Raw genomic sequence first — 25,319 nt, 5'->3', positions numbered from 1 at the left:
AGCTTCTAAGTTGACTTTTGTGTGTTCCTGTCATACAACTCTATTTTGGAGTTTTTTTTGGCTCCTTACATTTCCACTGGATACTTTCACAAGTCACTGCTTGTGAGATTTGCTTCTGTTCCCCCTGACTGCTTTGCATAAGCCCCTCCAGGCTCAGACCAGTGGCTCAGGCTGTATAAAAGGGGCCTTTGCTAAGCTGAGCTGCGTCGGGCAGGCAGGGGCAGCAAGATGGCGTCACAGAGGCAGGTCCTCCTCTTCTTGTTGCTGTGGGTCTCAGGTGAGAAGCTGAAAAGTGCCATAGTCCTTCTGGAGTAGTGTCATTTTAAACAACTTTTTAGGATACATAATAAGAAACACTGGTTATTTCCAAAATAGACCCAATGATGTACTGCCATGTGGTACCATTAGGAAGCACGTTTACAATGACATATTTCAGCGTGACTGGGATAAAGTGTGTCTGTATCACCATTTTTCTGATTGCAGGTGCCCGTGGGGACATCACGATGACTCAGTCTCCAGGCTCCCTGGCTGTGTCTCCAGGTCAACGGGTCACCATGAACTGCAGAGCCAGTCAGAGTGTTAGCAACTATGTAAGCTGGTACCAGCAGAAACCTGGGCAGGCTCCCAGGCTCCTCATCTATTATGCATCCAGCAGGGCCACGGGCATCCCAGACCGGTTCAGCGGCAGTGGGTCTGGGACAGACTTCACCCTCACCATCAGCAACCTCCAGGTGGAAGATGTGGGAAACTATTACTGTCAGCAGCATAATAGTTTTCCACCCACAGTGCTTCAGCCTCGAACACAAACCTGCTCCCCGGGGCCGAGGGTCAGGGAGGCTTTGCTGCACCAGCTGCTTCCTCCACACTCAGCCCTGAACATGTGTGTTCCCCTATCTGCCTGAGAAGTCACGTCTCCTGACTTACTCCTTGGAGGACTTGTAAGGCTCAGCAGACAATGAAGGGGTTGGACTTTTCCTGCATCTCCACCCACCACCTTTTTTTTTTTTTTTAAAGATTTTATTTATTAATTTGTCAGAGAGAGGCACAAGCAGGGGGACCAGGAGGCAGAGGGAGAAGCAGGCTCCCCACTGAGCAAGGAGCCTGATGTGGGACTCTATCCCAGGATGCTGGGATCATGACCTGAGCTGAAGGCAGCCATTTAACTGACTGAGCCACCCAGGCGTCCCTCCTGCATCCCTTGTTGTGGGAGGTTAGTGAAGACAAATGCTGTGAAGATGTCTTAGGGATACTGTCGGGAGTTTTTGTGCCCCAGGAAGCTGCGTGTTTCCCAGGGTCCCACAGCAGGAGTGAGTCAGGAAGGTCTGTCTTTAGCCTCTGAAAATGGGCCGTGAACTTTACACCCTACGGATCAGTTCTCCCTTCCTGCTCCTCTTGGACTCTGGGACATTTCTCTTCTATTTCCTTATTCTCTTTTCTTCACCCTCCTTCACCCTCCCACTCTGAACCTTCCCAGGATGAAACCTTTGAGCTCTCCTATTCAGAATCTCCCACATGGAAGGTAGTGTCCCTCTCGCTTTTTCCTTCCATGGGCCCTGTTTCCCAGCCTTCCTGGGCAGTGTCCTGCACATTCATTTCTGCTCCAGCTCCTTTCCTACCTCCCTTCTCTCTCTTCTCCATTTCTCCCAGGTGTACTCATTCTCACAAAGGCAATTCTCTCATTCTTTTTTTTTTTTTTAAAGATTTTATTTATTTATTTGACAGGCAGAGATCACAATTAGGCAGAGAGGCAGGCAGAGAGAGAGGATGATGCAGGCTCCCTGCTGAGCAGAGAGCCCGATGTGGGACTCGATCCCAGGACCCTGAGATCATGACCTGAGCCGAAAGCAGAGGCTTTAACCCACTGAACCACCCAGGCGCCCTCTTTTTTTTTTTTTAAATTAAGACTTTATCTATCTATTTATTGCTGGTGGGGAGTGGCTGAGGGAGATGGTGAGTCTCTCAGGCAGACACCCTGTTGAGTGGGGACCTGGGCCCACTCGGTCTCACATGCCTGAGATCATGACCTGAGCCGAAACCAAGAGTCAGATGCTCAACAGACTGAGCCACCCAGGCGCTCTGATGCCCTCACTCTTCAACCCTATCACTTTAGGAACACGGGATGCTGTGCCTCAGCACCTTTTTTCACCACTTGTCACCTTTCCTTTAAAGTCGTCTCTTGGGCATTCGGGTCCAGGACCCCAGGACCATGGCCTGAGCTGAAGGCAGAGGTTCAACCGACTGAGCCACCCAGGCACCCCTGAGATGCTCAGCATTGTAATGGTGGAGAACTTGTCATGATTTTTGATGGAGCACCTAAGACATGGCCATGGGAGTGACTGATCGAGATTGGGTGGGGAAGAGACAATTGGAGGAGGAAAAGGCAAACAACTGAGAGAGCAGGTAATGGAAGGTCATATACTGAATACACTGAAACCACCAGGAATTGTGACAGGCTGTGAGAGGCTGTAGGAGGAGGGAACTAAAATATTCCAGAAACCAGGAGAGACTTTGGGGCTGGTGTTAGTCTGCAATAAGGAATGATACTAGAGTGGTATAGTCTACCTATCTTGATTTCAAACAAACACTGTTCTTCCACTTTCTAGGCAGGCCTAGAAGTCTCTAGAAGTGGCTGAAGGGAGCGACAGAAGCTCGGTGAGCAGGCTGCGCGGGAAAAACAGAGGCTCAGGGCATTTTTAGAAGAGACCGGGGGTGGGGGCTACTGTGCATGTCAGTGGTTTGGTGGGGAGCATCGGGGGAGAAGGTGTCCAGGTGGTGAGTCCTTTATCTCTCCTGTGTTCCATATTTTTTGTCTGCACCATCGTATAATCTGCCTTTGCTGTTCCTTCCAAATTTAAAATGTTTTCTAGGGACAAAAGGAGCCTGCTCTTTGCTCCTGGTTTTGCGCTAGAAGACTTTTTTTTTTTTAATGTTAAAAATATGTTGGGAAAAGAATAATGTGCATTGGTTCCAGCACATGGATAGACTGAGATGTAGTGTTTTCTCCGTTGTGAGATGTTTTTTTTCTGGAAAAATTTGAATGGCAAAGTCAGGAAATAGGAATGCTCAGCAGACAGAGACTACAAACATCTGGTAGAGAGGAGGTTCTATGTGGGGACGGCTGTTGGAGGCAATGGGAAGGGAGGTAGGGACCTGAGTGGAGAGGGCCAGATTGGGGCTATCATGACTAGCAGGAGACCCAGAGAGAGGGCTGAAGTCTGATGTGCGGTCCTGTCATTGTGATGGTACATCCTGATGTTGTAAGACCGAAGTCAGCCATATTGTCATTAGCTTGTAGGCTGTGGATGGTATGAGTCAAGTCTGCCCTAGAGCCGCTGCGTCTGAATGGGTGGGCACCCCATTAACTCAGGTGGAAGGGAGGTAAATGAGGGCCTTTGGCCTGTGCTGGTGCAGGCCAAGTAGTGCTTCCTGGCTGGGTGGAGGGGGCTCTCACTGGCCCTGCAGCTGATGGAGACTCTCTCCTGGGGAACTGCCAGGGACCTGGCAGCTTGGGACAATGTCATGAGCCCACCGGAAGCTGCCATCAGAGGCACACTGGGCTGATGCGGAGATGCTGTGTTTCTGTTAGAGCCAGAGTGGGCCTCCCAAGGTGAGGCCAGGCCTTGAACAAACCTGTGCGGTTGGTGGCATTCATTTCCTGTTCCCTCCCAATATCACTCTTCTCAGGGAGCACGAGAGTCTCCCCTGAGGGAACTCTCAACTTGGGGACATTTTCTTGCCTGCATCATAAGAGCAGGAGCCTGAGGAACTGGCACCGTCAGGCTGCCTCTTGCCCTCCCAAGGCTACTCAGACCTCCATGGAAAAGACCCAGTGAGCAGCATCAGGCCTGTGGTGGAGGCAATAGGGGTGGGAGGTTGATGCAAATCCCCATGGAGGACGAAGGCAGAGCTGGCAGATTCCAAGGTCGTGGTGGTATCTGGTGGTGGCTGCCTGCTGGCCACTGCCCTGGACCCTCTGCCATTGCCTGGCCCTCGCCCTGACAGATGACAAACAACTAGAATGATCAGTTAGGCCATGGTAAGTCACATGGGGCTCAGCCTGCTTCTGTCTGGGAAAAGTCACTGGGAGCCACTTGGGAGGGCATTTTGTAGAAGACAAAGAATTAGTTCATGAGAAATTGTTGAGGTGATACAGGATGTGCTCTACCTTGCAAGTTGGGATTCACACGGGTTTGTCTTCTGGGCTTTGTCATGGTGCTTTCACACCATGTCAATGTTGGAGGCAGGGTGAATGTGAGTTGGGCACAGGGGGTTCTCCACTCTGAGCAGGAGTTACTGCTCTGCCTGGGAGGGCTTCAGGAAGACAGGACATTGGTTTCCAGGACTGAGCAGATAGAGTCTTGGGCTTATCCACACCGAGGCAAGTTCCTTGATTAGTGTCTGTTCCCAGCCTTCGCCAAGGTTCCATGCTCAGCCCTCTCACCCTTTCCAGGTCTTGAGGACATGTCAGGACTTCATTTGAAGGCCTTTTACTCAGTGGGGCTGACTTCCTCTCCCTATCGGAGCCAGGCTACCCTAGTTCACTCTTTTATAATCCCACAGTTTTCTCTTCCTGACCATAATCACAATTTGAAATAAATTACTGTGGTAATTGTAGGGATTAAAAGTGTTCCTGAAATAACCTATATCCTCACAGTAGGACAGCCCAGGGCACTCCCCAACATGGCATCAGACTAGAAGGCAAAGTTTTAAGAAACTGGTGCCCCAGTCCCTTGGGACATGCTTGAGCTATACTTGGAAATTTCTTGTGACCCCAAGTCCCACAGGGTGTTCTGAGAGCACATGCCCCTTTGGGCACAACCTCAAGGTCTTCTGAGCTGATTTGCATGTTGTGTCATTAGAAAAAACCCCAGGCTGCTCTCAACATCCTTAAAGGCACCCGAGAAGCAGGCCCTAGTCCAGCTCTCCAAGATGGGGTCCGGGGCTCCCCTGCTGTGGATCCTCTGCTCTGGGCTCTGGTGAGACCGGAGCACAGGGAGAAATGGTGGGCAAACTCACTGTGGCTTCGATGCTTTTGGTGTCTCTGGGTTTTTGGTGGCTGGAATTCAAGCATTTGGCGTGGAGTTCCAGTTGCCCACTTCCCTTCTGTTTTCTGGCTCCTCAGAGTTTTGTCCATCATCCTGACTACAAGGTCATCAGTTCTGTGGGCCTCCACTGAGATGCTCTCAGTACCTCTGTCAACTTGGTTGAGTTTCTCATTCTAGGCTGCACTGGGGACATTGTGCTGACCCAGTCTCCAGCCTCTTTGACTGTGTCTCCAGGACAGAGGGCCACCATCTCTTGCAAGACCAGTCAGAAAGTCAGTGATATTTTGGGCATTACCCACTTTATTATATGGTATCAACAAAAATCAGGACAGCATCTGAGAATCCTGATTTATAAAGCATCCAGTCGAGTGTGTGTGGTCCCGGCCAGGTTCAATGACGGTGGGTCTAGGACTGCATTTGGTCTCACGACTGATCCCGTGGAGGATGGCGATGCTGCCAACTATTACTGCCAGCAGAGCAAGGAGACTCCTCCTACAGTGCTCTGGGTGTAAACAAAACCCTCCCCAGGCGGCTGCTCAGTGAGGCTCCATCCCTCAGGTGTTCCTCCTCATGACCCAGGGTCTCTGGGTGGTTTGGGTAAAAGGGTCAGACCATGAGAGAGGAGAATCTCTGACTGACATGTGTCTGTGTGTTTGTGTTTTCCACATAACCTGTTTTATAATTTAACAATCATATGACTACAGGGCTCACATAATCACCCTCCATGTTGTTCAGAAACTAAGAACTGGATGTAGTTGTCTGTGCTCCTTTGATTCAGGTTTCTCCATCTCTGCGTCTTTCTCAAAATGACTTCTTCTGTCCTAGATATATTTACTTGTCCTTTTCTCCTTGTCCGATTATCATGTCCTTTTTCTATGAGACCCATCATGTATCTGGCCAAGATCTTCTCTTGTCTTCTTTTTCTGTTTTCTTGAACATTACAGGTAGAGTGAACTCCAGAAGCCTGAGTGTGCACAGTGTCAGGGATGAAAGGGTCAGTTTTCACATCCGTCTCCACCCCTACCTTGGCCTCCCTTGGGCTTCTGTATCCTCCCCAAGGGGACCTGGGAAAACTGACAAATAGTGCCCTGTAACATGTCAGTGTCCTCAGAATTCTACTAGTTTCTAAGCTTGTAACACTGTATCACCATATAGGAATTTTACTGTCCTATTCCTTTTATATTGCCCCGCAAAAATTTAGCACAAAGTTAGTGGCTAAAACACACATTGATCATCACATAGTTTCTAGGAGTCAGGCTTCTGGGCAGGGTTTAGTTGGGTTCTCTTCTTGGGGTCTTCCAGGATGAGACAAGGTGTTGGCCTGACTCTCTTCTCATCCAGAGGCTTGGAGAATCTGTTTCCAAGGTCATTTCAAGGTGTGGGAAGGATTCTTTTCTTTGTGACTATCTGACTAAAGGTCCTGAACTTTGGTGGCTGCAGGCCAGTGGTCACGTCAATGTCCTAGAGGCCACTTAAATTTCCTGACATGTGAGATCCTTACTAATCATAGCAGCAAGGGGAAATTCATCCACAAGGGAGAGATCTTAGTTCCTTCCTTAAGGGCTTCATCTTGATTTAGTGAGGTCCAGCCAGCATAATCTCCATTTTAATTATCTCAGAATCAACTGATTTGGGATGGTAGTTACACTGCCAATTCTCTTCCCTTCTGCAATATTGCATGGACTAGGAGGAAGTCACAGATTCTGCCCACACTGAATGGCAGGGCATGTAGTTGTCATGCCCCCCCCCACCCTGGAATGTCTGCTACAACTGTGGCACTTACATAAGGCTTTTTTGTTTGTTTATTTCCAAATTCTTTCTCCCAAGAGTCTCCAGTGCTGAGGACATCAAATACAAAATCTCCCCAGGTAATGGATCATGAATTGCATCAGACCCACCCCTCAGGACCATGTTTCCCTTCTAGCTTCTCATATTTCTCCTGTTGCTTCTCAACTGAAGAAATAGCTAATATTTCTCACGGCTTTGTGTTAAATTTGTAATAAATTGATAAACAAATAATATTAGACATCTAACTTGAAAAATGCCTGAATTAGGAAAGAAAGAACCATCTCATAGCAATGGCTTAAGCTCCTTCCCTAGGAACCTAGAAAATAAAAAGCAAACAAAAACGAAGCAGGTAGAATGAAGGAAATATAAAAATTAGAGTGGAAATCAATGGAATATATATTCTAGCCCCTCAAAACTTAGGATCCTTTTAAAACCAGCATGGGGTAGGGAGCTAAATGTATTGTTGTGCTAATGAGCCAAGGGCTGTGTATCATTCAGTTTCAGAGGGAAAGGTAAATGTTTTAGCTCTCAGCCTTATAGGTGGGTGGAGGCTGGTTCTCTTCTCTAGAGGGAGCCAGGGTCTGTCATTCGCTGAACATCCTTGCACATATCTAGGTACCAGATCATACACTGGGGTTCTAGTTTCCCTATGCTTTGGGGTTCAGAGGTCTTTACAGAGACCTTAATGTATGGACAAGGGTTCAGTTCAGCAGCGGCCAGGGAAAGAGAGGGCACCCCTGTGGGGGTTGGGATTTGCTGATGGAAATTATGTACAGCAGATTCTTACCACAGAGGAAATTCACCTCCCACACTGCCCCTTTCTTTGGTAATGGGGTTGAATTAAGCTGTCTGGACAGGAACATGTAAGTGATACCCTGGTCCAGAGGTCCACACAACTCCCAAAAGCCCTTGAGAAGCTTCCCTCTCCTCTGCCCGCCTAGCTTCTAAGGTGGAAGGACCACACGGACTTCTAAGCCACGTCCTCCTAACCCACTGGCTGCTGATTTGCTTCTTCCTCTGAAACCACAAAACCCTGGGATTTGGATGTGGGTGGGAACTCTTAACTGTCTCACCATCAGAGGCTCTGGAGACGTAAGGTGCAACCCATTACTACTGGCAGCAGCTGGCAGCCACCCTCCCACAGTGTTGGAAATAGCAACAAAAGCTCCAGCTGTGGGCCCAGATGCTCCCTGGGATATCCTGAAGGTCATGGTTTCTGCTTCTGAGGCTGGGAGATCTCACCGTGGCTATCTGTGGTGTCTGGGCTTGGCCGACTGTAGAAGATGCTTGGCTTTCAGAGGGAAGGGGAGGAACAGGGTCTGGGGAATGAGTCGATTCTCAGTGGGCTCCGTTTTGGTGGCAGTCTGGGTCGTGAAGGGAAAGGTGCAGGTGTGATGCCATTCTTCCAGAGCATTACTCTTGTTTTGTTTTTGTTTGTTTGTTTAAGATTTTTATTTATTCATCTGTCAGAGAGAGAGCACAAGTAGGCAGAAGGGCAGGCAGAGGGAGAAGCAGGCTCCCCACTGAGCAGAGAGCCAGACATGGGGCTCCATTCTAGGACCCTGGGATCATGACCTGAGTTGAAAGCGAACACTTAACTGACTGAACCACCCAGGTGTCCACCCCCCACTTAGGTCATTCTTATAACAAAGTTACTTTCTGCACTGCCCCGCAAGGCTTTCTTCACTAACAGGATTGGATTAAACCTGTCTGGACAGGTACCTATAAATAATGCCCTGGATCAGATGTACGCACACCTCACAAAAGCACTGAGAACCTTCCTTCTCCTATGCCCGCCTACCTTATACAAATGGAAGGACCACAGAGACTTATAAGCTAGGACCTCCTCACTCACACCCTGCTGATTTGTATCTTCCTCTGGAACAAATAATCCAAAAATTTATATGGAACCAGAAAAGACCCCCAATAACCAAAGGAATGTTGTAAAAGAAAAGCAAAGCTGGTGGCATCACAATTCTAGACTTACAGCTCTATTACAAAGCTGTCATCATCAAGACAGAATGGTACTGGCACAAAAACAGACACATAGACCCATGGAACAGAACAGAGAAAGCAGAAATGGACCCCTCAACTCTATGGTTAACTAATCTTCGACAAAGTATGAAAGAATACCCAATGGAAAAAATGTAAATCTCTTCAATGAATGATGTTGGGAAAATTGGACATTTTCATGCAGAAGAATGAAACTGGGCCAGTTTCTTAGACTGTACACTAAAATAGACTCAAAGTGGATGAAAGACCTCAATGTGAGAAAGGAATCCATCAAAATCCTAGAGGAGAACACAGGCAGCAACCTTTGTGACCTAGGCCACAGCAACTTCTTGCTGAATGTTTCTCCAAAGGCCAGGGAAACAAAGACAAAAAATGAACTATTGGGACTTCATTGGGATTAAAAACTTTTTGGTAGAAAAAAGTGGTGGTAGAAATACAAAATAGGGAACCATGAGAAAACAGTTACAGCCTACATTGCACCATTATTGTGCTAGTCAACGTCGGACAACCAGCTATCCAGAAAAATAAGTTCAGAAAGAAGAAATATTTATTTATTTATTTATTTAATATTTTTTAAAGTATAAGGATTTGAGTCAGTGATATTTTAATAGTACTGTATGGTGACAGATGTGGCCATAGAATAATGTATAAACTTGTTGAATCACTATATTGTATAGATGAAATAGTATAGCCCTGTGTGCCAATGAGGCTAAAACAAAAAATGAGGAAACACTTAAAATCTGTGATCCAAATATCTTCCATAGGAATCCAAAGAAAAAGAAGTTCTGGTTCATGGTCAGTGTTCCAGGAGGCTTCTGAATTCACCTCCTCCTTTGGACATGTGGAACCTACACCTACACATGGGACAATTCCTATTGTGGGACATCCAGAAACTAGCTGAGGGACTCCTACACATTGGGTTAAAGAAGTCATACCCACACTGAAACACGTGCACAATGTTGGGACACATTCTTGCCATAAAGTCCACCTCCAGCAGAACAGTATACCATTGGAAGGAAACTTGTAACCCCCGGTTTCTCCCTGAATAGCAAAGGGTTTGGACTCAACTTCAAGTGCCCCAACTTGCAAGACTTCCACCTGAGGAACCGGCCCCAAAACACCTTGATCTGGAAGCCAGCGGTACATGCACTGAGTCCCCAAGACAATACTAAACAAAGTAACAGGGAGCAGACAGAACTGCCCACCTCCCAGTCTTTCCCTCAAAGAAGCTTATTTTCAGATCTTAAAGACTCCTGCCTAACAGTTAGGCTTCCAATTCAGAACACATCTATGGAATGACTGCATTCCTCCCTGGAAATGGGGGAAGCCTGTGTTTGCACTCTGCATTCTCTCTCTGCCCAGCTCCAGGTCCCTGGTTCTTCCTGGAAAGAGCCTGTGCACTTGTCTGGTGCCCTGGCAGCCCTTGACCACCTGGCTCTGTTGGCCAGCAGGGCTGAAGTTCTCGGACCCACAGGGCTAGAGCAAATAGAGACAAATAAGTATTTGCAGAAATAACACTTGCGTATTAGAACTGGCAAAGTAATACTGGCAGTACACTTGCAAATATTACAATAAGCTCATGATAAACTTCCAAACAGATGAACTTGCAAGAATAATATTTGTGTATTATAATTTAAAATAATACAATAAATATGTATAATAAATGGTAAGACTTTGTTAATTTGATATCTTGACTGAGTATAAGATTTTTCTGGATTGCTTTTCTGCAATTTCATTTATTATGGCATCAAAATCTGTACTTTTTGCAAAATCAATTTCCTCATGTATTTGAAAATAACACTGTCTTTTGGCAAATACAAGACCTCAAATAATATTCGATAATTTTTAAAATTCTTTTCAGCATAACAGAATTCATTGTTTATGCACCACACCCAGTGCTCCATGCAATATGTGCCCTCCATAATACCCACCACCTGGCTCCCCCAACCTCCCACCCCTGCCCCTTCAAAACCCTCTGTTTGTTTTTCAGAGTCCATAGTCTCTCATGGTTCATCTCCCCTTCCAATTTCCCTCAACTCCTTCTCCTCTCCATCTCCCTATGTCCTCCATGTTATTTGTTATGCTCCACAAATAAGTGAAACCATATGATAATTGACTCTCTCTGCTTGACTTATTTCACTCAGCATAATCTCTTCCAGTCCTGTCCATGTTGGTACAAAAGTTGGTTATTCATCCTTTCTTATGGAGGCATAATACTCCATAGTGTATATGGACCACATCTTCCTTATCCATTCATCCGTTGAAGGGCATCTTGGTTCTTTCCACAGTTTGGTGACCATGGCCATTGCTGCTATAAACATTGGGGTACAGATGGCCCTTCTTTTCACTACATCTGTATCTTTGGGGTAAATACCCAGTAGTGTAATTGCAGGGTCATAGGGAAGCTCTATTTTTAATTTCTTAAGGAATCTCCACACTGTTCTCCAAAGTGGCTGCACCAACTTGCATTCCCACCAACAGTGTAAGAGGGTTCCCCTTTCTCCACATCCTTTCCAACACACGTTGTTTCCTGTCTTGCTAATTTTGGCCATTCTAACTGGTGTAAGGTGGTATCTCAATGTGGTTTTAATTTGAATCTCCCTGATGGCTAGTGATGATGAACATTTTTTTGTGTCTGATAGCCATGTGTATGTCTTCATTGGAGAAGTGTCTGTTCATGTCTTCTGCCCATTTTTTGACATGATTATCTGTTTTGTGTGTGTTGAGTTTGAGAAGTTCTTTATAGATCCTGGATATCAGCCTTTTGTCTGTACTGTCATTTGCAAATATCTTCTCCCATTCCGTGAGTTGCCTCTTTGTTTTGTTGACTGTTTCCTTTGCTGTGCAGAAGCTTTTGATCTTGATGAAGTCCCAAAAGTTCATTTTCGCTTTTGTTTCCTTTGCCTTTGGAGACATATCTTGAAAGAAGTTGCTGTGGCTGATATTGAAGAGATTACTGCCTATGTTCTCTAGGATTCTGAGGGATTCCTGTCTCACGTTGAGGTCTTTTATCCATTTCGAGTGTATCTTTGTGTATGGTGTAAGAGAATGGTCAAGTTTCATTCTTCTACATATAGCAAGCTGTCCAATTTTTCCAGCACCATTTATTGAAGAGACTGTCTTTTTTCCACTATATATTTCCACTGTATATTTCCACTGTATATTTTTTCCTGTCGAAGATTATTTGACCATAGAGTTGAGGGTCCATATCTGGGCTCTCTACTCTGTTCCACTGGTCTATGTGCCTGTTTTTATGCCCAGTACCATGCTGTCTTGGTGATCACAGCTTTGTAGTAAAGCTTGAAATCAGGTAACGTGATGCCCCCAGTTTTGTTTTTATTTTTCAACATTTCCTTAGCAATTTTAGGTCTCTTCTGATTCTATACAAACTTTAGGATTATTTGCTTCAGCTCTTTGAACAATACCGGTGGAGTTTTGGTCAGAATGGCATTAAAAGTATAGATTGCTCTAGGCAGTATAGACATTTAACATGCTCTTCTGATCCAAGAGCATGGAATGGTCTTCCATCTTTTTGTGTCTTCTTCAATTTCTTTCATGAGTGCTCTGTAGTTCCTCGAGTACAGATTCTTTACTTCTTTTGTTAGGTTTATTCCCAGGTATATTATGATTCTTGGTGCTATAGTAAATGGAATTAATTCTCTAATTTCCCTTTCTGTATTTTCATTGTTAGTGTATAAGAAAGCCACTGATTTCTGTACATTGACTTTGTATCCTGCCACATTACTGAATTGCTGTATGAGTTCTAGTAGTTTTGGGGGTGGAGTCTTTTGGGTTTTCCATATAAAGTATTATGTCATCTGTGAAGAGAGAGAGTTTGACTTCTTCATTGCCAATTTGAATACCTTTTATTTATCTTTGTTGTCTGATTGCTGTTTCTAGGACTTCTAATACTATGTTGAACAAGAGTGGTGAGAGTGGGCATCCTTGTCATGTTCCTGACCTCAACGGGAAGGCTGTGAGCTTTTTCCCATTGAGAATGATATTTGTTGTGGGTTTTTCATAGATAGATTTTATGAAATTCAGGAATGTTCCCTCTATCCCTATACTTTGAAGTGTTTTAATCAGGAATGGATGCTGGATTTTGTCAAATGCTTTTTCTGCATTAATTGAGAGGACCATGTGGTTCTTCTCTCTTCTTTTATTGATTTGTTCTATCTCATTGATTGATTTGCGAATGTTGAACCATCCTTGTAGCCCAGGGATGAATCCTACCTGGTCATGGTGGATAATCTTTTTAATATGCTGTTGGATCCTATTTGCTAGGATCTTGTTGAGAATCTTAGCATCCATATTCATCAGTGTTATTGGTCTGAAATTCTCCTTTTTGGTGTGGTCTTTGCCTGGTTTGGGGATCAGTGTAATGCTGGCTTCATAAAAAGAGTCTGGAAGTTTTCCTTCTGCTTCAATTTTTTGAAACAGCTTCATAAGAATAGGTGTTATTCCTCCTTTAAAGTTTGGTAGAATTCCCCAGGGAATCTGTCAGGTCTTGGGCTCTTGTTTTTTGGGAGATTTTTTTATTTTTTCAGCATAACAGTATTCATTATTTTTGCACCACACCCAGTGCTCCATGCAATCTGTGCCCTCTACAATACCCACCACCTGGTGCCCCCAACCTCCCACCCCCCACCCCTTCAAAATTCTCAGATCGTTTTTCAGAGTCCATAGTCTCTCATGGTTCACCTCCCCTTCCAATTTCCCTCAACTCCCTTCTCCTCTCCATCTCCCCTTGTCCTCCATGCTATTTGTTATGCTCCACAAATAAGTGAAACCATATGATAATTGACTCTCTCTGCTTGACTTATTTCACTCAGCATAATCTCTTCCAGTCTTTTGGGAGGTTTTTGATCACTGCTTCAATCTCATTACTAGATATCGGTCTATTCAGGTTGTCAATTTCTTCCTGGTTCAATTTTGGGAGTTTGTGGTTTTCCAGGAATGCATCCATTTCATCTAGGTTGCTTAACTTATTGGCATATAACTGTTGATAATAACTTCTGATGATTGTTTCTATTTCCTTGGTGTTAGTTGTGATCTCTCCCTTTCATTCATAATTTTATTGATTTGAGCTTTCTCTCTTCTCTTTTGGATTAGTGTGGCCAATGGTTTATCCATCTTATTGATTCTTTCAAAAAAACCAGCTTCTAGTTTCATTGATAAGTTCTACTGTATCTCTAGTTTCTATCTCATTGATCTCTGCTCTAATATTGATTATTTCCCTTCTTGTGTGTGGAGTTGGCTTAATTTGTTGTTGATTCTCCAGTTCTTTAAGGTGTGGAGACAGCTGGTGTATTCTGGATTTTTCAATTTTTTTGAGGAAGGCTTGGATGGCTATGCATTTCCCCCTTAGGACCGCCTTTGCTGTATCCCATAGGTTTTGGACTGAAGTGTCTTCATTCTCATTGGTTTCCATGAATTGTTTCAGTTCTTCTTTGATCTCCTGGTTGATCCAGGCATTCTTAAGCAAGGTGGTCTTTAGCTTCCAGATGTTTGAGTTCCTTCCAAACTTTTCCTTGTGATTGAGCTCCAGTTTCAAAGCATTGTGATCTGAGAATATCCAGGGAATATCCAGGGAATATCCAGGGAATATCCAGGGAATTATCTCAGTCTTTTATTTTAATTATCTCAGTTGAGCCCTGATTTATGACCCAGTATGTGGTCTATTCTGGAGAAGGTTCCACGAGCACTTGAGAAGAATGAGTATTCTGTTGTTTTAGGGTGGAATGTTCTGTATATTACTATGAGGTCCATCTGGTCCAATGTGTCATTCAATGCTCTTGTTTCTTTATTGATTTTCTGCTTTGATGATCTGTCTATTTCTGAGAGAGGCGTATTAAAGTCTATTATTAATGTATTCATATCATTATGACTCTTTATCTTGATTAATAGTTCTCTTATGTAATTGGCTGCTCCCATATTGGGGGCATAGATATTTACAATTGTTAGATCATCTTGGTGGATAGTCCCTTTAAGAATTATGTAGTGTCCTTCTGTATCTCTGACTACAGTCTTTAGTTTAAAATCTAATTTATCTGATATGAGAATTGCTACCCTGGCCGCCTTTTGAGGCCCGTTGGCATGAAAGATGCTTCTCCATCCCTTCACTTTCAGTCTGGGTGTATCTTTAGGTTCAAAATGGGTCTCTTGTAGACAACATATGGATGGGTCCTGTCGTTTTATCCAATCTGCAACCCTGTGTCATTTTATGGGAGCATTTAGGCCATTCACATTGAGAGTGATTATTGATAGATACGTTTTTATTGACATTGTGTTACCTTTGAAATCTTTCTTTCTGTAGATTGTCTCTATATTTCTGTTCAATGCTAATCTTAGGATTTTTCCTCTTTTATAGAACCCCCCTTAATATTTTTTGCAGTGTCGGCTTGGTGGTTGCATAGTCTTTTAAGCCTTGCCGGTCTTGGAAACTCTTTATCTCTCCATCCATTTTGAATGTCAGTCTTGCTGCATAAAGTATTCTTGGCTTCATGTTCTTCTCATTTAGTGCCCTGAATATATCTTGCCAGCCCTTTCTGGCTTGCCAGGTCTCTGTGGACAGGTCTGAGGTTATGCTGATGGGCTTTCCTCTGTAAGTTAGGAGCCTCTTTGTCCTAGTGGCTTTCAAGAGATTATATCTACAATTATGATTCCTCAATTTGACTATCAGGTGCCTTGATGTTTTTTTGGAATCTAACCTTGGTGGAGACCGTTCGACCTCTAGTACATGAACATTGGTTCCATTCGCGAGATTGGGAAAATTTTCATGAAGCACTTGTTCTTCTAGACTTCTTTCTTTCTCCTCCCCTTCAGGGATTCCAATAATTCTGACGTTGGAATGTTTCATGGCATCATTTATTTCCCTGATTCTGTTTTGGTGGCTTCTAAGCTGTTTGTTCCAGGCTTCCTCCTGATCCTTTCTCTCTATCTGTTTGTCCTCCAGATCACTAATTCTATCTTCTGTCTCAGTTACCCTAGCTTTTAGAGAATTTAGATTAGATTTGAACTCATTGAGAGCATTGTGAACCTCATCCCTGGTGGCTTTCAGTTCTACCCTAATCAATTCCGTTTGGTCATCCATGGCTTTCTCCAACCTAGCCATTGCCTGGATAATTGTTAGCTTGAATTCTCTTTCTGACATATTGTTTATGTTGATAGCCATTAGCTCTGTTGCAGAAAGCCCATCCTCTGTATTTTTCTTCTGTTGGGCATTCCTCCTCCTAGTCATTTGGTCAGAGATGACTGAACAGATGTAGCTGGATGTATCGACCTTGGTGCAGTCAAGGTGCACCCTGGAATGCTTCTGAGCAATCAGGATTCCACACCCAAATGAGAGAAAAAAGAAAAGAAAAAGAAAAAGAGAGAGAGAGAGAGAGACAGGAAAAAAAAGGAAGATAAAAGAGAAGGTTCAGCCCAAATTGGCCCCAAGGTAAGATTTATGAAGTATACAAACAAAAACAGACAAAGAAAAAGACTGATAAAAGTATATGACAAGAGAAAAAAAATATATATATATACAAGCAAATAAAGGAAGAACCTCGTCAAAAAGAACCCCAAGTATAAGATTTATATACTATCAGGACAAACACAAAAACACAGAAACACTGGCGGAAGAAAAAGATGGGAGAGTGGTTATAAATTCTCAGTGTGGGCGAGGAAGGTTGTTTTGATTCTTCCTGGATGTATCTTGATATCTTTGTTAAAGGATTCAACTTTCCTAAGATAAAGGGTGATTAAAAATTGGTTTACCTATAAGGGTAGCATTGTTTGGGGAAAGGGGATTACCTTGAAGTTTAACTCTATATGAATATTAGAAAATACAAATAAAAAAGGAATAAACTAGACTAAACTAAACCAAAATTTAAAACAAAATTAAAAAAATAGAAATGCAAAAGAAAAACACAGGTATATGTATCAAAAAGTTCAGGTTAGAAGGTTATTATGGAATTTGATGTACGGGACATCTCACTGTGATGGTAAATAGGTTAATAAATTATCTATATATATAAAAAAATGAACCAGAATGGTGGGAACGAGTTAAAAATAAAAGTTGTCCTATGAGGTAGTGGTGGTTGTTCTCTTATAGTCTTTTTTTTTTTTTTTTTGTCTTTCCTGGTTGGTTTTCTGGGGGAGGGGCCTGCCACGTGGGTTTTCAGTCAATGATGTTTGCTGAGTTAAGCCCTCCCTCCCCCCTCAGGGTGGTGGGCTCTGAGGAAACCGGTTTTTTCAGGCTTTTGTTCTCTGGAGGTTTTTATGTTTGTTCACTTTTTTTTTTCTCTCGCCCTGACCAGTTTTGATGGTTTTTGTAGGTTTAGAGGAAAGCAAACTGCACCCTGACCTGCCTCTCAGAAAGAAACCTCAGTCTGGTCCCCTGTGGGTGCTGCAGAGCCCATATAAATTCCCCCTTGGCCGCTGGCAGAGCAGGTTCCGAGTTTCGGTCCTGGGGGATGCAGGATCTTCTGCTTGTACCCAAAACCACGACTGCCAGAGAGGTTCCAAGCAGCGATCACACACTGAGATTTTCCCGCGGGCCCGGGCTGGGAGTGCCTGGTCTTTCTGGGTCTATGAGCGCCGGGCTTGTGGGCACCTCTCTCAGGGGTGGGTTTGGGTCTTGGACACGTCTCCGGCTCTGATAGCAGGGCGTGGGTCCGAGAGCACCAGGCTGGACCTTCGCACAGCTCTCTCAGGGGAGGGTGAGGGGAGCGCGCATCTCAGGCTCTGTAGCAGGGCTCAGTGTTCTGCCATCCAGCGAGGCTCCCAGCCCCTCACAGGAGCTGGACCCCACGCGTTCTCGGGCGTGCTGGAGGCTCAGGGACCAAGACCTGGTTTTTCCGCTGCACTCTCTCTGGCTCAGCACCAGGGGAGGCTGTCCTGGGTCTGGGGACTTAAGCCCTTGTCCCTAGCCGCCCTGATTCCCACAATTTCCCCGCCCTCCCCCGGCGATCCTTTGCTCTTTTTGAATGCTTTCAACCAGTCTCCAAGTTAATGCTGGTCCCCAGATGTAGGGCACTCTCTTATTGGGGTATTACTTTCCAATCGGTCGCCTCTGGTGGCTCCCTCCCCCTTTTTTTTATCTTCCAATATCAGTCCAACGTTCCCACTCCACTTTACCTGCCCACTGGTGTCTTCTGCCCCTGTAGCGATCCGGACGTGTATAATTCTGATCTCAGGCTGTTTTCACGGGTGATTGGAGTTCTTTGGTAGGTAATAAGCTCACTTTAGGGTACAGGTTGAAACGGCGCCCCCTCCTACTTCCCCGCCATCTTGTGTCCCTGAGTCCAATTGTTAATGTTCTGACTGGTCCGGCAGGTGATGATGACTCCTTCTTTTGGAGCCATGGACAGGACGGCAGGAGACTGGGTCAGCACATTGTCTCCATGGGAGGCTGAAACCACACAGGAAACATTAGCAGAGTCTCAGGATATGTACATGGAAGTCGCCAGTATCTAGTTAGGTAGGACAGAGAATACTACTTTTTTTAAAAATAAGCCAAATTCATCTGTGGAAAGATTCCCAATGAAGAAAGAAAGTCAGGATGGAAAATCATACCCCCACTTTGACCTGCTTTGTCCAAATATTCTCACCTGGAACCCAGAGGAGCAGAAGGCCAAGGACTGTGATGGAGTCACCATCTTGCTGCTTTCAATGGGTCCAGTGTGTTCATGCCACACACCCAGACACTCTGTTATAAGACTCTGAGAGGCAGAAACACTTCAGATCTAAGAGGAAGAAGATATGCAAACTGTGGGGCATTCGTATTGCTTAAATACTCAAAAATTAAGTTTGTCAGAAGAATCCCCCACTGGGCCCCTTTCTTTGCGGGGTGTGTTAAGTCTCCCTCTTCTGGGCATGTGGAGGTTTTGAAAGTGCTTACCCCATGCTGGGCCAACTACAAGGTCTACCAGCAGGGGGCATGGCATATGATGTAATGCAGTCCTCTGGTGGGCTTCGCTTTCACTGGCAGTGAAGAGCGGGTCACATCCTCAGTCGTGGCCCAGAGCTACCTTAACTCCCTGCTCTCTGCTCCAGTGTGTTGTATAAACATCCCCAGAGCATCCCACCAGGCCATACTCTATCGATTACATCCTGTTAATTGCACATGATGAGTGAGAAATGGTGAGGACTTCGCTAACTTGCAAAAACATATTTGCTCCAATAGTGGGATGCAAACCCTACAAAAATTCATGCGGCCCCCCACCCTGGTGGCTATGTAGGGGGTCCAATATCTTAGGAATGCGGGCACATCCTCTCCGAGGTAAAGGACAAGTGCTTGCATCTTGTACCTCCAACCACGGAGGTTGAAGCACAGTATCTTGTTGAGTGTCGAGTGCTGAGTGTTGAGACAACACATTCCACACTTGGGTAACCTACCATTCTGTTTATCAGCTAATTTTGAAGTCATCAGTATAGAGTGGATGCAGAGTCTGGAGGGATTCTGTATCAGGCTTAGGTCTCGATGCAAGTGGCCCTATTATGTGGGCCCTAGGACTTCTCCTATTATTTGGTGGTATGTGCATCTGTGTCCAGAAGGACGTTGTGGACACTCTGGTAAGCCCAGATGAAGACTCAAAGCACAGACTTCCCATATCTTTGGCAAGACTTGGCCCTTCTCAAGAAAAACCTATTCACTTTTCAACAAGTAGTTCCCAGCATAGCACAGGCCCTGGTAGACCTGTCCACGGAACATCAGTTAACTGTGTAACAGAGCTGTTTGTCCTAAACCAGAAATGTCAGACACACCAGATTGGGTGGAGCCCAGCAGCAGACAATCTCAGAAAGGAGATAGTATTTTCTTTAGTATTGGACCCAAGCAGATACAGCGGGCACACTTAATTTATGGGACAAGAGTTTCAGATCACCACAATACTCACCACTCTTGCCCAAACACTCCTGCATGAGCTCCTATTTTCAGCCTCATGAGGCCTTATACTTAATCCATTTTCTTATTTCTGCATTCCTGCTGCCCCAGCCACAAAGGGGCCTTCTCTCCCAAAATTAACTAATTTCCAGAGGCAGTAAAAGACTTGCCCAAGGGCATACATTTGATATGCAAGCCAGAAAATCCTGAGTCCAAATCCTACTCTTTTCCTCTCAATGAGAGGTACAATCTGTGACATTTCCGTCTACCCAAATCCCCCTGGCTACCAGAGGATAAGTGGCACACCTCTAGTGTGCAGCCTGCTGAAATTTTTAAACTCTCCAATCCTATGTGTGAGTAGCTTGTTGACTTTGCTTCTCCATTACTTCTCATGAAATATGCAGTAAAAAATACAGGCCAGCAGTACTTCTCTCTGCCTGTGCGTCTCACCTTGGTACTGCCTGTGTCGCCGTGGCGCATGCTGTGTGTTCTGTTCCCAGGGGACTATGCATATAATAAAAACTTCTTACTGCATTGTAATAGCTCTCCTGTCTTTGTTTCTTAGCACAACTCATTAAAGACACAGGACCTGCCAACCAGCAAATAGCAGAGAAAGGACTCCAGGATCAGCCCAGGTTCGAATCATATGTTGATGTAAGTTAAACTGAACAGCTCCCATACCATTCTGTAATGAAATAAGATTTTTTTTAGTAGGCGCTCAAAGAGCACAAATGGTCATTGACTTAATGTGGCTGGGGAAGTGGCCTGAAGTAAGGACATGGATGCCCTACGGCATGGCTGGCTAAGAAAGGTCTGGAAGGAAGAGAGTGGAAGGATAAAGGAAAGAAATTATCCACTCCATATCCTCTTCCTCCATATCCTTTATAACCTTTGGTACTTCTTTTTTTTTTTTAAATAGATACTGAATTTTATTAAATATTTTTCTGCATCTGTTGAGACAATCCTATGATTTTTACCCTTAAGTTTGTTAATGTGACTTTCATGCTAATTGATTTATTGATATTAAAGGATCCTTGCATCTCTGGAATAAATCCTACTTGATCATGGTGTATGATCCTTTTAATGTACTGTTGAATTTGGTTTGCTAATATTTGGTGGAGGATTTTTGCATCTATGTTCATCAGGAATATGGCCCTTCTCTTCCTGACACCAAGAGCTACAGCCTTGTCTACCATGCCCTCCTGCTCCAGGCAGGCCTGGCCCCCCAGAATGGGATCTGGTAGGGGAGGCAGATGCACATAGCTCGGGCTCCTTGAATATACAGAAACATGATAATGTGGACATGCAGCTTGTTCCAAACGGCACGTAGGTGAACAAATGTTTCATTTCAAACCCTGTTATTTGCCCTATAAGTATGGCCTTTGTGGGGATTCCACTGGAAGTGTCCCCTGAGGGGAGGACACTCCACCCAGGCCTCTCAGTGGGGACTCCAGCCTGTCTGTCTCCGGGGCTTCCCCAGCTGGTGAGGTGGGGTGTTGTAAGTACCCGATATGAGGTAAAGTGTCCTTATTCTCATTTCTTGCCTACTATTCCCTTCCTGTATGTGCATACCCCATTCCTCTTCTGTTTCTATTAGTTTTTCTATAATAATAATAAAGTTTTCTTTCCTTTTTGAAGTCGAAACAGGGCTGTGGTGAATCTTTTGTGCAGCATGGGAGATGAGGGCTATTGATGTAGATGTTCATCACACTAAAAAATACCTTGGCAGCAACATCTAAACTGGCATTGACCACCCCACTAGACGCCCGAGCCTACTTCCCTTAACACATAGAATTAACCATCATCTAGAGCAAATTCAGGAGCAGAGCGATGGGAGAATCGACCCTTTGTGAGGGTGAGGTGTGGATCCCCAAGCAGGGGTACTTGATACAGGCTCTGTCTGGGTTTAGGAAATGGCTCATGTCATGAAGCAGTGCAGCAGCCATGGGACCCATGGAACAGCCAGAGTGTCACCTGTCAGAGGAAGACTCAGGCATGTGCCCCAGTCAGAGGAAAGATGGCTGAAGTGTTGTGGTTGGACTTGCAGTGCGCCCAAAGCCTCCACAGACTCTGCCCTCCTCACCGGGACTGCATGCTCGTTGTTTTAGAGAATCCCAACCTTGCCCCCTTCCCTCTGTTTAAGAAGGAACAGCAGAATGAGGAACAGGTGCAGGAAGTTTATATGGTGCCCAAGCAACCCTGTGCTGACTTCTCAAACCCCTGGAGGGAACTGAATTTTCTTGAAGGCACCTAGATTTCGTTCATTGGTTAATTCAACACAAAACAGAAATATTGAACTGAAAAGATAGAATAACTGAATATCAGGATTCAGACTTCCCCTAGGTCCAATGAGGGTCCCACATGTCTCCCTGAGTGAGAAAATTCTGGGCCTATATTCCATCTATTCCATCTCTCTGGCCCTTGCACAAATTCCGGACCCGAGGTCAAGTGTTTGCCACATCCTTACCCATCTGCAGGAGAAAATGGCTTCAGAGCTCAATGTTCTCCAGTCAGAGGTTTTATAAAAAGCTGGGCCCAAAGTTCTCCATTTTCTTTTTGTGCCTTACAATTCTTTTTCCCCTCCCTGCCTCCCATTATTTATTTCCCAGTATATTTTGTTATTTTACCACGGTTATTGATATGAAGAGTCAAGTACATCTTTTCTGGAAACTGAACCCATTTAAAGACATTTTTTAAAAAATTTTATTTATTTATTTATTTATTTTTTTGTTTTTTATAAACATATATTTTTATCCCCAGGGGTACAGGTCTGTGAATCGCCAGGTTTACACATTTCACAGCACTCACCATAGCACATACCCTCCCCAATGTCCATACCCCCCCAACCCCCCTCCTCCCCATCAACCCTCAGTTTGTTTTATGAGATTAAGAGTCACTTATCTTCACTTGTCTCCCTCCCAATTCCATCTTGTTTCATTTACTAAAGACATTTTTAAATTGAAAATGGAAGCTTTTCATTTGATCTTGTAGCACTTTGTCATTTTAGAACTTCTAAGATGTTCCCAGAGCTTCTGAGTTGACTTTTGTGTGTTCCTGTCATACAACTCTATTTTGGAGTTGTTTTTGGCTCCTTACATTTCCACTTGGTACTTTCACAACCCACTGCTTATGAGATTTGCTTCTGTTCTCTCTGACTGCTTTGCATAAGCCCCTCCAGGCCCAGACCAGCGGCTCAGGCTGTATAAAAGGGGCCATTGCTATGTGAGCTGAGCTGTGTCGGGCAGGCAGGGGCAGCAAGATGGCGTCACAGAGGCAGGTCCTCCTCTTCTTGTTGCTGTGGGTCTCAGGTGAGAAGCTGAAAAGTGCCATAGTCCTTCTGGAGTAGTGTCATTTTAAACAACTTTCTAAGATACATAATGAGAAACACTGGTTATTTCCAAAATAGACCCAATGATGTACTGCCATGTGGTACCATTAGGAAGCACGTTTGCAATGACATATTTCAGTGTGACTGGGATAAAGTGTGTCTGTATCACTTTTCTGATTGCAGCTGCCCGTGGGGACATCACGATGACTCAGTCTCCAGGCTCCCTGGCTGTGTCTCCAGGTCAACGGGTCACCATGAACTGCAGAGCCAGTCAGAGTGTTAGCAACTATGTAAGCTGGTACCAGCAGAAACCTGGGCAGGTTCCCAGGCTCCTCATCTATGGTGCATCCAACAGGGCCACGGGCATCCCAGACCGGTTCAGCGGCAGTGGGTCTGGGACAGACTTCACCCTCACCATCAGCAACCTCCAGGTGGAAGATGTGGGAAACTATTACTGCATGAAGCATAATAGTTTTCCACCCACAGTGCTTCAGCCTCGATCACAAACCTGCTCCCCGGGGCTGCGGGTCAGGGAGGTTTCACTGCACCAGCTGCTTCCTCCCTGCTCAGCCCTGAACATGTGCATTCCCCTATCTGCCTGAGAAGTCACTTCTGACATACTCCTTGCAGGGCTTGTAAGGCACAGCAGAAAATGAAACGAGCTGACTTTTCTTGCATCCTCCAACCTTTTAAAAAAGATTTTATTTATTCATTTTCCAGAGAGAGGGAGAACACAAGCGGGGAGAGCAGGAAGCAGAGGGAGAAGCAGGCTCCCTTCTGAGCAGGGAGCCCAATGCAGGACTCTTTCCCAGGATGCTGGGATCATGACCTGAGCTGAAGGCAGCCACTTAACCCACTGAGCCACCCAGGCATCCCTCCTGCATCCTTTTTTGTGGGAGGTTAGTGAAGACAAATGCTGTGAAGATGTCTTAGGGATGCTGTTGGGAGTTTTTCTGCCCCAGGAAGCTGCGTTTTTCCCAGGATCCCATGGCAGGAGTGAGCCAGGAAGGTCTGTCTTTAGCCTCTGACAACGGGCTGTGAACTTTCCACCTGGCAGATCAGTTCTCCCTTCCTGCTCCTCTTGGACTCTGGGACATTTCTCTTTTATTTCCTCATTCTCTTTTCTTCACCCTCCATCACTCTCCCATCTGAATCTTTCCAGGATGAAACCTTTGAACTCGCCTATTCAGAATCTCCCACGTGGAAGGTAGTGTCTCTCTCGCTTTTTCCTTCCATGCGCCCTGTTTCCCAGCCTTCTTGGGCAGTGTCCTGCACATTCATTTCTGCTCCAGCTCCTTTCCGACCTCCCTTTTCTCTCTTCTCCCTTTCTCCCGGGTGTACTCATTCTCACAAAGGCAATTCTCTCATTATTTTTTTATTAAGATTTTATCTATGTATTTATTTCTGGGGAGGAGTGGCCCAGGGAGATGGAGAGAATCTCAGGCAGACACCCTGTTGAGTTGGGAACCTGTCACCGCTCCATCTCACATGCCTGAGATCATGACCTGAGCCGAAACCAAGTGTCGGACCCTCAACAGACTGAGCCACCCAGGAGCTCTGATGCCTTCGTCTTCAATCCTGTCACTTTAGGAACACGGGATACTGTACCTCAGCACCTTTTTCCAACCTTGTCACCTTTTTCTTTAAAGTCATCCTTTGGTCATTCAGGTGTAATCTTGGGACTGAAGGAAATCACGGCTCTAAGTGTGACATAACTTGAGTCCCTTGGAAAACATTTCATGAACATGTCCAATTCTGTGTGGAAATGGAGAATTTCTGAGCATCTTATTATTCCCTCACCTTCTTCTGACATGTATGGGTTGATGCACTTTAGCTTCAGGAAAGACTGCAGCAAACCTGGTCAGTGTGCTCCAAATGCCTTTACGTACAAAACAGCTTCTCTTAATAATTAGAAATCTACTTCAAGAATTGCTATTAAGGGATCTATTTTTCTCATCCAAAGTATGTTTTCTGAGGGCTTCCTCTGTGTCCAGAGCAAAGACATGTGGTTTCATCCCAGCTGGGAGAACCAGGCGATAATCAATGGCATCAGTAAACTTTTACTATGTTTTGTTGGAGGGGTTATAAAGAAAAGTAAAGAAAGAAAGGGAATAAAACCTTGCCGGGTAAGGGTGTCCAGAAACTTAAAATCAGATGATGTATTCGTTAGCTAGTGTCATGTGATAAATCACCCACAAAATACAGTGGCTTAAAATGGTAACATGTTTGTTGCTCTCAGGTTTATTGGTTGGCTGCACAGTTCTGTTAATATGAG

At 44.9% G+C, this 25,319-nt stretch overlaps 3 gene segments (V, D, J or C); 2 read left to right on the top strand and 1 right to left on the bottom strand.

The window, feature by feature from the left end:
- LOC125109330 (immunoglobulin kappa variable 2D-29-like) overlaps nucleotides 1-25,319 on the bottom strand; it is a 664,016-nt gene that overhangs the window by 32,762 nt on the left and 605,935 nt on the right.
- Nucleotides 211-24,583, top strand: LOC125109332 (immunoglobulin kappa variable 3-15-like). The segment is given in 5 exon segments: nucleotides 211-277; nucleotides 484-771; nucleotides 18,551-18,560; nucleotides 20,078-20,080; nucleotides 24,460-24,583. Coding segments are annotated over 5 exon segments (444 nt in total).
- Nucleotides 22,944-25,319, top strand: part of LOC125109339 (immunoglobulin kappa variable 3-20-like) — a 67,828-nt gene continuing 65,452 nt past the window's right edge. The window contains 1 exon segment of the V gene segment in view: nucleotides 22,944-23,024. Coding sequence covers nucleotides 22,976-23,024 — 49 coding nt within the window.

Source organism: Lutra lutra, chromosome 9 (assembly GCF_902655055.1).
Source record: "Lutra lutra chromosome 9, mLutLut1.2, whole genome shotgun sequence".
Taxonomy (NCBI): Eukaryota; Metazoa; Chordata; class Mammalia; order Carnivora; family Mustelidae; genus Lutra; species Lutra lutra.
This window is presented reverse-complemented; position numbering and strand designations above follow the sequence as displayed.